Source organism: Cyprinodon tularosa, unplaced genomic scaffold (assembly GCF_016077235.1).
Source record: "Cyprinodon tularosa strain WSP-4 unplaced genomic scaffold, ASM1607723v1 ctg146, whole genome shotgun sequence".
Taxonomy (NCBI): domain Eukaryota; kingdom Metazoa; phylum Chordata; class Actinopteri; order Cyprinodontiformes; family Cyprinodontidae; genus Cyprinodon; species Cyprinodon tularosa.
In genome coordinates this window covers 497,101-511,398 of record NW_024038287.1, presented here as the reverse complement: position 1 = coordinate 511,398, position 14,298 = coordinate 497,101, and the positions used below count along the sequence as shown (strand labels likewise).

The 14,298-nt window shown below is 37.1% G+C and overlaps 1 protein-coding gene across 1 annotated transcript in view; it reads left to right on the top strand.

The window, feature by feature from the left end:
- The first annotated feature begins 674 nt into the window (after nt 1-674).
- zmp:0000001082 (integrin alpha-D) overlaps nt 675-14,298 on the top strand; it is a 31,998-nt gene continuing 18,374 nt past the window's right edge. Inside the window, exons 1-3 of the mRNA XM_038278963.1 lie at nt 675-1,296; nt 11,922-12,045; nt 12,284-12,375. Of these exons, the coding sequence (XP_038134891.1) occupies nt 1,245-1,296; nt 11,922-12,045; nt 12,284-12,375 (268 nt within the window). The 5' untranslated portion in view covers nt 675-1,244. The remainder of the gene's footprint in view (nt 1,297-11,921; nt 12,046-12,283; nt 12,376-14,298) is intronic.

Below are 14,298 nucleotides of genomic sequence, written 5' to 3'. Positions count from 1 at the left end.
ATGTGTGGTGTAAAAAATCTGAATGAAGAGTTTTCTCAGTGATCTTTCTGTTTTTACCACCTGCAGGAAGGAATGACTGTAAGTTAGCCAGGACTGTAGTGCAGCTGGAAAACCATACCACACCATACATACTAGCTTTATTTATAGAGTGCTTTGAACATACTCAAGACCAAAGAGTGGTACACAAAGTAAAAAAAAAACAATACTAGTATCAATAAAACCTAGAATAATTAAAACAACCCTTTACTCAAATCAAAGAATAATTATAGATTTTATTAAACAAATGAAAAGAACAAATATGTAGAGTGGCGCAGTGGGTACCACTGCTACCTTGCAGCAAGAAGGTTTTGGGTTTCGATTCCCGGCTCGGGGTCTTTCTGCATGGATTTTGCATGTTCTCCCTGAGTATGCGTGGGTTCTCTCCAGATAATCCGGCTTCCTCCCACAGTCCAAAAACATGACTGTTAGATTAATTGGCTTCTCTAAATTCTCGTTAGGTGTGAGTGTGTGAGTGAATGGTTGTATGTCCTGTTTGTCTCTGTGTTACCCTGCGATGGACTGGCGACCAGGGTGTACCCCGCTTCTGCGGGACAGCTGCAGATAGGCACCAGCACCCCTCGCGACCCAAATTGGGACAAGCGTGTCAGATAATGGATGGATGGTTGGATGGATGGAAATTCTAATAATTCAAAGGTCAGCATTTCAAGTGGTGTTAAAGGAGAAAAGAAGGATTTTAAGAGGAGATTTAAAATTGCAATATTATGAGGTCATGGCATTACTGTAAGAACCACCATTTTTGATTTTAGATCATGATAATTGCAGTTCTTAGTTTGCTAACAGAGATAAATGGTGATGATCTCCATGGTACCATTGCAGTAGAAAGAAAAAACACATATTAACAACCAGCTACAAAAAATACACTAAAGGTGAAATTTGATATAAAATCTTTTGAAACAAAATCATCAATCCAGCAGAACCCATAAAATAAATTATGAACCTGACAGACAGTTTTAGTATTAGAAAATCAACTGAAAAAAAAAAACCTTGAGATATTTTGTGGATTATTTGGAAAGTAGAGAGCGGAGAGGAAGCTTTCTACGCATCTGAAAAGGAGCACTTGTGTGATAGCGGAAGTTACACAACCACCTGCTAAGGAAACACCCTCCTTTTTCAAAAATTACATAGAAACAGATTGCACTCTCATACACAGACACAGTGTTTGCAGAGTCTGACTTCATGTCAAGATGAACGAACCCCGACACTTCTATCTGCTTACTCTATATGTGGCGTTGGCAGGTAAGAAAAATATATATTTATAGATCTCTGCTTGTTTGGTAGGATACCAATAACCTAAAAGTAGAAATTATTGGATCAATTATGATTCTGTACAGAAAGCGTTAAATGTACCTGAAGGTTACACATAAAACTCTAACGTGACCAATGCTTAGTTTTATTCTAAAATGTCATTAGTTTTTTTTTTTTAAATGAGACAAATCCTACATTTTTGTTTAACTTCTGTTTCTTGGCTGAAAGGAAACTGTATAGACAAATTGAAAAAAACAGGAAATCTTCACCACAAACGGGCGTTCTTCATCTCTGACTCAGTTTAATTTCGACTTTGTGTTACCAATTTTATCATCTGCTCGTTTACGAGAAAATATATGATAGGACAAATAGCAAAAAAGTATAAAAAACCTTTAAATACTGAGAGCATAATTTGTCAAAAAAATAATGTATTCTACTGCAGCAAGATTTTGCTCAGCCGTTTTTGGAAAACAATAATCCTTTTTCAAAAAATGCAATGAAATGCAGTTAATTGTTTCTTTGAAATTACTTTTAAAAATGTCTCTGTGATTACCTAATCAGAAACGCACAATGCTTTCAAGTGATACAGAACTTTAGAAAACTTTTATTTCTCATGAACTTCAGTACAGAAATGATGTCATTTCAAACTCCAACCATGCAGATATGAAACTTGGCTTACCATTTTTTTTATTTTGTGAATTGGAGCTATTGGTTACCTAAACATTTCTACAAAACCCCCTCTTGCAAACAGAACGTTTCAATATAAGAACTGAAAATAAAAATTAAAAAGTTAAAAAAGACCCACAAAGCAGACATGGTACAGCTTTGCAACGGTAATTTTATGCACAGTAATCCCTAAATCAGCTATGTCTCATAGGATTGCGCTTTTTTAAAGTCAGACTGCTGAGAATAGAGGTTTGACTGCCTGTAACAGTTCCGTTTTTTGCTCTTTGAAACCTTTTTTAAAGTTAAATATGGCGATAATGAAGAAAAGATGCACTGAACACATGGACATGCCTTGATTACATTTAATTTAGCTATAGTTAATGTATGTAAAAGCATTATTAAAGTCCATAGTTGAAATGTACAAATAATCTGGTCACACCAGAGTTAGAGAATCTTTTTGGCTTTATTTATCTTATCCCTTTATCCTTTGATTGGGAAGAAGAAATGGTGCTTGCAAAGTAAAAAAAAAAAAAAAAAAAAAAAAAAAAAGCCAAAAACATCATTCATCCCTAAATACTCTTTAAATTCTAATTAAGCCAGACAAAATTAAGCAATGCTGGTAATTCAGGATTTTTAGTTTAACACACCAGTGTTTGCAGATTAACTCTTAGAAGGTTAAAACCTGCTTTTTTTCATTTTAATGATAAAAAACATGATGCGTTGGTTGAAATTGGAATATCAGGGGTGGAAAAGATGGCACGGTTATACTTTTGAATCCCACTAATTGACAAAGTGTGATGAAATAAAATCTGAATCACAGACATGTTGCTTATTTTTTATGCCTGTAATGTTGGGTTGGCTGAACAAAGAACAGAAAGAAAACATTTTTTTTTTGCCGCTTCCTTTAGATGCTTAAAGGTATGCCACCAAATGCAAGAGAAGCATATCTGCACTGTTAAAAAGAGGGTGGCGTGAGAAAAGAGAGCAACAACTCGTGCTATTTTTTCTCAGTCTACCGGCAGTGTTAACTTCTGGGTTTTGCCTAACTCTTCTCTCTCTTTTTTTATTGCGTACAGAGCTCATCAACAGCAAAAGCAGAAATGACAAGACAATTTAATTCCTTTACAAACCATTTGGTCCAATTAAGGCACACTTACATATCCTCCCTTACTGAGTTACTTTGTCTTTTTACTTGACATAGCCTACTTAAGTGTTTCAGATGATCCATCTTCCTTTATTATGACACAAAGATAACCTCACTATGTTCAAACATAAACTTTGAACAAATTCACTTATTAAGATAAAAAACAACTATCCACATGCACAATAATTAACAATGGTTTCTATTATAGTTGCAATAGAAACTCGTTAATTCATAATCTAACTGTGATTAACTATAGTTTTTCGAGAGCTGGATTTTATTTTACCAAAGGCTGATTATTGCCTGATGCATAGAACAAATACAAAGTGTGAATAAAATGAGTTTGACTAAAGGAAGTAGGCCAAACCCAAACTCATGCACATATTTAAACAAATTCAAAGAACAGTATAACTGATTTGTGTAATATCTCAATCTGAAAAACTCACACAAAGAGAAAAGACGATTAGGAGAAATTTATTGATACAATTACTTTGTCTTTGGCGCTCAGACCTCGGCACGAAACATAGAGCTTAATTTTGATAGATATGCATTAACAGGAGCAAAGACTAGGGCTGTTCCCCCCCAGGCCTGAAACTGGTCGTGAAATGGAGATAGTTGAAGTTTGTCAGTCTGTAGACTGCTGGTTAGTGAGACGGTCTGGTGAGCTTTATGGGGAGATCCAGTGGACTGTGTGAGCTGATACTGAGCTTCACTCAGGGACCTGGAAGATGGAAGTCCAGTTGGATAACACAGGTTAAGAGAACCTGTCCATGATGAGCAAGCATGAAGCGACAATGGAGAGGAAAAACTCCCCGTTGGGATGAGACCTCTGGCAGAGACAGGGAACGCAGAAACAGTCCGGGAGGAATGACACACTGATGAAGCTTTAGCTACTATGGTGGAGGAGGGGCTGGAGATGGGTTGAAATGGTGTCATCTGAATGAAGTCACAGTGCATCCGCCGCCTGCGTACAGGAGCAGACGGCAATGAGTTTCTTCAGTTGAACTTCAGTCTAGGCTCCATCTATCAAAGGGTTACAAATCTCTTTTTATTAAATCCATCTAAGTCCCACTGTCACATTGAGAGCTGTTGTTTATAAATATAGAAAAAAGAGTATAATAGAGGCTTAAGAGTATGCTGATGAAGGTTCTCAGTCATCCAGGTCATAGTCATTCCGTAAAAATTCAAAAAATAATCTCCTGACAGGAGACAATCCCCCCCTTAATGACAATCCCCCCTTTAACGACCGACCCCTAGAATCATAGACAGTTTCAGATATTACAGGCTAACGATGGAACTAACGACCCATTCATCGGTTTCTATTGCATGTTTCCAAGCGATACAAGGCGTTGTCTATATAAGACTCAAACTCACTGCGGATCCAGACATTTGAATTGAGAAAGCTTCCTGGAGAGGTGGCGAAACGTCTTCAAATCTTGAAAACCAAGTCCAGTGGATATTTTTTGAATTTTTACGGAAGGCTTAAGAGTAGTGGTTGATACTAGAAAATTAATTTAGGAGCAAAGGGACAAACTGTGCAAGAGTTAACAAAAACTGCTTGGCAACATGAAAAGATCTGGAGGCCTTTTGTTGAGGTCAGTGTTCAGTATCCAACAATAAAGAGACCAAAACACTTGCTGAACAAAAACATCATCCAATTGGAGAAGGTTTTAGGAAAAATATGTTGTGGACTGACCAAAGTGTAACTTTCCAGACTTAAGTTTTTAGAGTTGGAAACATTCATTCTTTATTCCAAAAAAAGTTATAAAACAATAACTGGACTTTGTTTAAAAGTTGGAAGATGTTTCACTGCCCATCTAGGAAGCTTTTTACAATCCCTACAAAAACAGAAGGCAAGTAAAAAGAACAGAAAAACATCAAACATGCTCTCCAAACCTGTGGATAGCCAAACTGGGCGTTTGTCATATCATCAAGGAAATCCAAAAGACATGCTGCAAAACATAACGGTGAGAAGATTAAACTCAAAAACATCGGCATCACAGAAAAACTCAAGAGGATTTTCTCCAAACGCAAAATTACAATACATTTCAAACCAAACAAGACCCTTAAAAAGAGAGCAAGTGTATCCTAAGGATAAAACCCCCAGTCTAAATATGAATGGAGTGGTGTATGCAGTTCAGTGCAGTGAGGAATGCTCTGATTTTTATATTGGAGAAACCAAAAAACCTCTCCACAAACGCATGGCCCAACACAGAAGAGCGACCTCCTCTGGACAAGAGTCTGCGGTACATTCTCACCTTATGTACAAAGGACATTCTTTTGAGGAACAGAATGTTCACATTTTGGACAAAGAAAATAGATGGTTTGTGAGGGGCGTGAAGGAAGCCATCTATGTTAAGAAAGAAAAACCAACCTTAAAACAGGGGGGGGATTCAGATTTCAGCTCTCAACAATCTACAATGCAGCAATTGAGTTAATCTATTGCCGCAATCATCGGAGCCCCAGCCCCAGTACAGGAGAGCGGAGGCCCTCACCTATTCAGCCAGATCAACAATTCCTTTTAACAACCCCCCCCTATCAGAAACATAGACAAGTATGGGGCATTGTAGGCTAATAAAAGAAGCCAAATGACCCCCATTCCAAAGGGGTGGACCCGTTCATCCGTTTCAAGAAAACGAAGGACCTGTTGGCCTAACGCTATTCCTGACATTTTGAATTGAAAAAGCTTCCTGTATGGGAAGCGAAACATCTTCAAACTTGGAAACAAAGTCCAGTCGATTGTTTTTTTTTTACTTTTTTGGAACGACTCTGACTTGGATAATTGAGAATCTTCACCAGATTTCATTCTTCATCTAAAGGAATGAAAAGCTAATGAGGGAGAAGCTCCAGACTTTAAAGCTGTTCAGGAAAAGCTTCCTTGGCCAATCTTCCATAAAAATTGCACATTTCTAGTGCTTTTGGTAGCCCGGCTCACTGAGAGATATACAGTCACATGCAAGAATGAATTGGTTTGAAACTGATTGGGCAACAGGCTTAAAACTGAACAGTTTTTTAAAGCTGAGATTCAATGCCTCCTTCTCCTTCACTCCTCTCTTAAAGATCTGTCTTGTATTTTAAAATTGTATCATTTTCTTCTTTCTGTTAAACCATGCATCATCGGCATTTCCCTGGTACAGAGATCTTGACATTACTCATTGGACTAAATGGCACACCCCATTCTGCTCAGTTTGCATTGAATCTGTCCATGTGACAAACTAAATTCTGCTTGGTCAGTTCTGAAATGCATCAGGATTTTGGTTTTAAAGAAAATTCTACACAATATCACAATATCTTAAATATTCTGGGAGCTCAAGGGATGGCAATATTTAGTATTTATTCGCCTTCTTGTTCTGTTCAGTGGTTTATTTAATGGATTCCCTCACAGCTTTGACAAAAGCTTAAGCCCCGATTTTTGGGGCGATTTTCCAGTCGTTTTGGCTAACTTTCAGCCTGATCGTGCGTCGTGAGTCGTGTAGTGTACAGGGGGTAACGAGGGGCGATCAGCCTCTCTCAACCACCTCCCGATCAGGAATCGTGAGGTCAGGAAAAAATCAAACAGGTTTGATTTTCCCCTGACCGTCGTGGGCAAATCGCTTAGGGTGCAAACAACTATTCTTCTTTTTATTCTTCCTCTCAGATGTAAACACAGCAGCATGACAGGGGTGCAATGAGTGAAATGCAGGTCTGTCTATAAAATTGACAGGCCATAGTAGCCATGTTTGCTCATCCATGTCCTTTTTCCAAATACATTGTCGCCTTTTCTTTTTAGGGCTTTCAGCACAAAATTGCACACATTGCCAAGGCAGCGTGGTTGACTCTAGTGAGCTTCATATTCCCCTTCTATTTGTTTGGCTTCAGGATAGAGAGCTACAGAGCAGCTCCATCTCACTGCGGAGCTCAGTCCAACGTGCTTTTTTGTCGTACAGTGTGAGCAGGTAGATTGCATGAGAGCGTCCGGCCGAACATAAATCGTGAGCTGTGAACTCACACTGTGCGACTAAACACTGCCCTTAGTCGTACAGTTTGCACAGCAGCTGAGTGTAACAATTGAAAAAAACTGTGCAGTGTACGCCCGGCTTTAGGGAGAAAATTTCTTTTTCAAATAAACTTTTTCCTTTTAACTTCCCTTCTATCTTCATCAGGATGTGTTCAGCCTGATGATATAGAGTTCTGGTGACAGAAAGTTGTCTTCAATTTGGTTAAGAGGTTCTGATCTATGTGAGCTCATTTCCTGTCAAACTGATGTGTCCTGGTTTGTTTCCCGTAAACCTCATTGTTGCGGCATCCATCTCTTTCCGTGTGCACCACACAATACAAAAAACACAGCTTGCTATGCCTCTATTCTTTTTGATTGGATTTTCACCCAGGTGTCATGGACGTCTTTACCACTGGGTTGAAAGTCATGACTATAAGCTACATGTTTTATAGGTAAAGACTTAATTTACAGAAATAATGAATAATTGAAATAAAAAAAATATTTGTTTATTATTTATTGCTTCTCTTTTGTCTGAGAGAAAGACAATTATAAAGTTGAGGGAGTTGATTAATTTGAGGCTACTGATAATTGAAGAAAGTCGCTATGTCCTGTATTTAATTCAAAGATCAAAGGAGGATTTGGTTGATTCAGGGCTGGTTTGACAAATTATCCAACAGGAGGGCTTCAGCCAAGAAGCACATTTACACACAAAAAGATCAATAAAGATCACATTAGGAGATACATAGAGTACTCCAAAGATACATGAGGACTTCAGTCTATTAAAAAGACTGGGCATCTGATGAAGATTGGTTGTTGTGACTGTTGAAAACTGAAGGATGAAAGCTGGAAACAGGAGCAACAATTTAAAGTATTTAGGCCAAGGCAAAAACTCTTTCACTTCCTCCATACAAATATTAGCCACACCTGAGATACAAGTGTCCGTAAGTACTGTCACTATACTTTAAAACTAAAATGTAAAGTCTGATGTTACCAAAGTTACCATGCCCTAAATATCTGACAATACTCACTATTATTTTATACAAAACTAACATTTCAGATTGCAACAAAACAAAGAGAAACTATTTCAGTAAATCAATATTTCTCTGCAATGAGGTTGAGAAAGAATTATCACCCGAAGGAAATGAGTTGGTTCAATTCTTTGTAGATGCATACAAGAAAACCCCAACAAAAGTTTTATCTAAGCTACATAAAAGCTTACAAAAACGAAATGGAAATACCTCATCATATATAAAGTCCAAATGGGAAGCAGTGTTAAAACTGAGACTGTCAAAGAGTGACTGGCTTTCAATGTGCAAAACACAAGCTCTGGAGGCTGAAGGGAATTTATTTTTAATTCGCTAATTCATAACGCCTCAATTACAAAATTAATTATTCTATGATCAACAACAATGTTTGGAGACAATGTGGACCGATGAATGCCAGTCACTCTCATATATTTTGGCAATGTACGAACATACAAACCTACTGGGATCAAGTTGTTCAGGCTGTAAAATATATATATATATATATATATATATATATATATATATATATATATATATATATATATATATATATATATATATATATATATATATATATATATATATATATATATATATATATATTTATATAATATTTCTCTGATTCTTAAACATATTGCATTGGTGATGAGCTCAGGTAGCTTTTCTTGTTGCATGCCCTTAACTTTATGTATAAGAGTCATCCTGCAAATCTATTAAATAAAATAGGCAGACACAACTTGAAATGAAGGAGAGTGGGCCCTGAGAAGTGTGGTTGAGAAACACATAATTCATAAACCAGGAACAACGACAACTTGGTAAAGAAAATACACCAGATTCCTTTCCTGACAAGGACTGGGATTTGAACACAGGTCTTCCACATTACATTTAAAGAGTTTAACCACTTAACCATTGGGACTGCTACTAACCATGTTCAAGGTTAATAAAAAAATAAAAATAAATCAGCCTCAAACATAAGGTTTTGGCTTCTTTAAGAGAATTTCTATACGAACAAAACTGGTGGGCAGCTATCATTGTGCAGAATTCCTTTGCAATTTAATAGTAACACACATTTTCCAATGTTTTTATTTTTGTTTGCTTAAGTGAGAAATGTAATCATCAACTTAAAACATTCCTGTTAAAATTTCTGACTTAAAGCAACTTTCGGATTACCATTTCTTACACACTGACAAAAAAAAAAAAAAAAAAAAAAAAACAGGAAGCAGTGCTGTAAACCCTTCCATTCGTTGGAGAGAAAAATTGCAATGTTTTCCTTCACTGTAAGGCCCCATTTAAGAACTGCTGACAAGTGTCAGTTGGTTCAGGTCAAGGGAGGAATAGGGCCATATCATAGCCTGAGTTTTTCTATCTTCAACGCCCTTACTAGCTAATCTTATTGAGAGTGAGTGGCTAGACTATAAACAATCAGAATTTCATCCATTCTACAAATTTTACAAAGAACTGTGAGGGAGGACTTTCACATAAAAAATCAAACTGTTTCAAAGTTATTGTAAATGCTTAAGGGATGGTACAGCCATTTATAGAAGTTGTTGTATAACTTTAATATATTTATTTCCCTCCCCAGTAGGGATGGTTATTTAATCAGATAATATTCAGATTGCCATATATTGGCTATAAATAACCCCCCTGCTGGCTGTGTGTTAGAACAACAAATGAAAGTGTGAATCAAGCTCAAATTATGGTCAAACAGTTAACTCTGTACATATATGGAATAAAATAACCACAGCTTTCTTTCCAAATATATGAGTTTATTAACAAAAACCATTCAGCTGCAAATCAAACATATTTTTGTTAAAGACTCTTGACTAAAACTGGTGAAACTCCACTAGACCAAGAAGGAAAAAAACATGGTTGAAAACCATAATCAATTAGATGCTGCATGGTCTAGCATGGATTTTGTGTTTGAGAACCAATGTTTATCTTAAAAAATCTTGGATGAGATCAAATTAGCTATTGACTAATTTAGTGCAATTGCAATGTTTTCAAAGCAATTCACAATGCAAATCCAGGAGGCAAATAAAGCATTATTTGGCCAATTAATGTCTGATGAAATGATTTGCTTAGTCAATAACCAATAACCTTAAGTTAAGTGATTCTTTATCTTCTTTAAATGAGCTACCATTAGCAGACATGATGATTCCCATTAAATGACATTTGTCCATCCATCCATCCATCCATCCATCCATCCATCCATCCATCCATCCATCCATCCATCCATCCATGCATCCATCAATCCATCCATCCATCCATCCTCTCCCGCTTACTCATATGGGGGGTCAGAGTGAAGGTATACCCTGGATAGGTCGCCAGTGTGTTGCAGAGCAACACAGAGACACACAGAGACCCAACCATGCACATAAACACTCACACAAAACAATTTAGAGAAGCCAATTAACCTCTTTTGCGTACTGCGGGAGGAAGTTGGAATACCCAGAGAGAACCCATGCATGCACTGGAAACTATGCAAGCTCCATGCACAAAGACCATGGGCCGGGAAGCTACCCAATGCCCTACTGTGCAGCCCACATTTGGTCATAATTTGGATAGCAAAAATGTATTGAGCATATGAGAAAACACTTGAACATTAACGTTATATTAGTTTTTAAAGCCTTAGTGAAATACATTTCTTTTTTTAGCTTCATAAACAATAGCTCAGAGATGATTTTGTGGTATAGCGTTTCGTGTGATCCATCTTATAAGCTGTGTCTATACTAAACAGTAAACACATGCCATTTTCAATTTCATCAAAAGATATATTGTTTAATTTCATAATCTCTCCCTAACTGTGCTAGACCTTGTACCTCTGCCCATGTCCGTTTTGGAAAGCTTGAGTTTTTCTCCTGCATTAGCGGCTTAGCATGGAGAGTTCACTGCAGGGGCTATCCTCTGTTCCAGCCACAGTCTTACTTTGAAGGCCCCTCACCCTGTCAGCATCTAAAGGTTCTGAATCTCTAAGAAAAATGTTGCAAACAATCTGTTTTGCACTAGTTTGGTTCTAAAAAATCAGCCATCACGAATAATGGTCAGGCTGGTGATCTGGACCTTGGGCCTAGGTTTCCATAATGGCTTCAACTCACATGGGTGAATGACTGAATGTAGTGTAAAGCGCTTTGGTCAAGTCTCCTGACTTGAAAAAGCGCTATATAAGTACAGGCCATTTACCATTTACATGGTGAACCCCATGGCAGCTTCAAAGAAGGAGAGAGCAATCCTGTATAGTGTGGTGATTTTGACATCAAGGCACACTTTTGAGGGGTGTCTTTTAAAGTGAATTGGGGGAGGGTTGCATGTTAAGATGAAACATTGACATTGGTCCTCTATGTCCAAAATTATTATCATGGTTTATGGACCAACATAATTATGGAAAATTATACAGAGGAACAAACATTTAGACTACTGGCTTTCTATTACCCTTCTTTATTGTATTTTTTTCTACTTTATAGCCCTTTTACACTTTGATATCTGGAATAATATAGTGAATTTTCTAACTGTATAACACATTTTTTACATGTTTATATGTTTAATTTTATATTTCGTTTGTGCCACTGCTATATTTCCGATCTTAATAGGATTTCATTGGTAAAATAAAAAGTTCCCATAGAAATAAGAAAGTTTACTTTTAAAATGGTCATAGCTTCTATTATGTGTAACCCCTTGTTTATTTGTAAGGGGTCCAGTGTGTTTAACAGTCCACCAGCTCCTGCACCAGTTACACCCAGTAACAGAAAAAGGGGCCATGCTGCTTCGTCTGTGAGCTTGTAAAACTTATAGTACTTTTCATGCTTTTCAGCTACAGCCATCCTGTTTTCTTCAGCTTTCAACATTGACAAGGGCAAGCCTACTGTTCATGAAGGTGAGCGGGAAGATTTCTTTGGGTACAAAGTGCTTCAGTACTCGTCGCCCAATAATAAAGGGTAAGTTTTGCCTTCCTACTTCTTTGGTTCTGTATAAGTTTAAGAGATTTGAAGAAATAGATTGAAGATCTTTTGAACATTTCCTGTGTCGAGTTGGAAGAGTTTGTGGTTAGAGGTGTTTTGGAACCTTTCATCATATTAATGCTACATATTAACGCCTTCATAATTAGAGCATAGGCTTTAATGCTTGTTAAAAGACCTTTTCTGTGTTTAATCGCACCACCACTATGGTTTACAGGGTAATTATCACCGCACCACTGCGGCTGAATGGATCAGGAGGAATAGCCAAGTTTGGCCAAGATGGAACTGAAAAGTGGTTCAGTCCTAAAGGTATACAAACATTTCACATATACCCCCACTGTATTATTAAAGAAAAAAAAAGGAAGTTCACTAATACAGATGTTTTAATTATAAATCCAAACATCTGAGGTGTAAATTTATCTTACTATTTAGAAAATACAGGATAACCTATAATACTGTCCACACACTCATCAACCTCCATTCAGACATGTTTTTATCTAAAGGCACCTCACACAATTAAAACAAATCATACAAACCGACTGGTTATAAGTTTTCTAAGGAAATCCAGCCTGTTGCATCGAGTCTTTGGCTTTAGGGATTCACTCGCCCTGGATGAACATGTAGTGACAGTAGACATTGGCTTGTATACTTTCATTGACCCTGAGGCGATCGTTCACACCGAGCATTCATGCGGTAACAACAGGAAGAGGGCTTCAGCCAAACCAGGTTCAGCGTGCGTAGCATTCTGTCCAGGCTGACTGGGGGTTAAGAAAGACAGAAGCAAACATAGAAAATCAACATAGAAGCACTGATCTATGAATAAATTCTATGTTAGAAAAGGTAACTGTAAACCAGCGACACAGGTAGCTCTGCTAGAAAGAATTATAATGGAAATTTCTTTAAATAAACATTAACATGAATTTAACACACTACAGTAAACAGATAAATGGAGGCAGAAGATGTCTTTCAGTCATCAATGCAAACATTTAGCGACACACAGAAGCTTTTTCAAGCTGGGCACCGTTTCATTCACAACACCTGTCCCATCAACCAGGAACCAGAATCAGAAATACTTTAATAATTCAAGGGAGAAATTACTTTCGTTACATTACTCCATCTGTAATAGAGTGACTAGCAGTTTGATATAATACAATCTCATACCATATATATAACTAGGGGGTCCCCACTCCATCTCGCCATCAGTTTGGGGGTTCTTGGCCTAGAAAACGTTGAAGACCCCTGAAATAAATGATAGACATAATTAAGATAAAATACTGGTACTCCAAATAGATCTACATCAAAGAACAAGCTAACAAGAACCTTACAACAGTGTCTCTTATTTAAATTACCATTAACCATTCCAAATTCTTTGAAGGTAATATTTCTTAAGTGAAGTTTTGAAAGAGATAGAGAGTGTTCTGTTGTTTAGTAGTATTTGGTAGTGAAGTGCATTCACACATTCCCTGTACCTAACTGAACACTGATTTGATTTAGTTTCAACTCCACATAAAATAAAACTACCTCCTACTGCACATTTCGTTTGATAATGATGTGTATAAATACTAAAGGTGTTTTATTTGTTATAACGTTATACAAAAATACCATTATTGAATACAGCAATGTATTTTTAACTTTTAACCATAAAAGATTATCATGCATTTTATCAACATTTGATCTAAACACACATGAGAGAGCGACTCATGCAGCTTTATTCGGAATTATTCGTACTTTTCTTATATGAATTGATGAAGCAATAATCAAGATGTGGGAAAAAAACTAAGCATCAATATCCGCAGTGTAAAATACTTTAAACATCTTTTAATAACCGATAAAATATTACCCATTTTAGTGCCTGTGTCTAGGAGAGAAACAGAACTAATCAAGGAAAAACAGGCCCAACTCTATAAAATATAATAAAAGTTGCAGCCCAACTGATCTCTGTCCAGTCTGGTGTCACAGCGACAGAGAGCACCAGGCCTGATGAAGCAACTATGATGAAAAATATGTTGAAGACCTCCGAATTAGAGAGTAGATAGTAAATTAAGCAGAATGATGAAAAGGGGTCCCTTTGTCCTCCAGAGCCTAAAGGGGATAAACACTAGACATGGTAACAGCGCCTAAGCTCATAGCAGCTTAACTACAGAGATATGGATAGCTCACAATAACCTGAGCCACTCTAACTATACGCCTTATCAAAAAGGAACATTTTGAGCCTAAAAGTAGACAGGATGT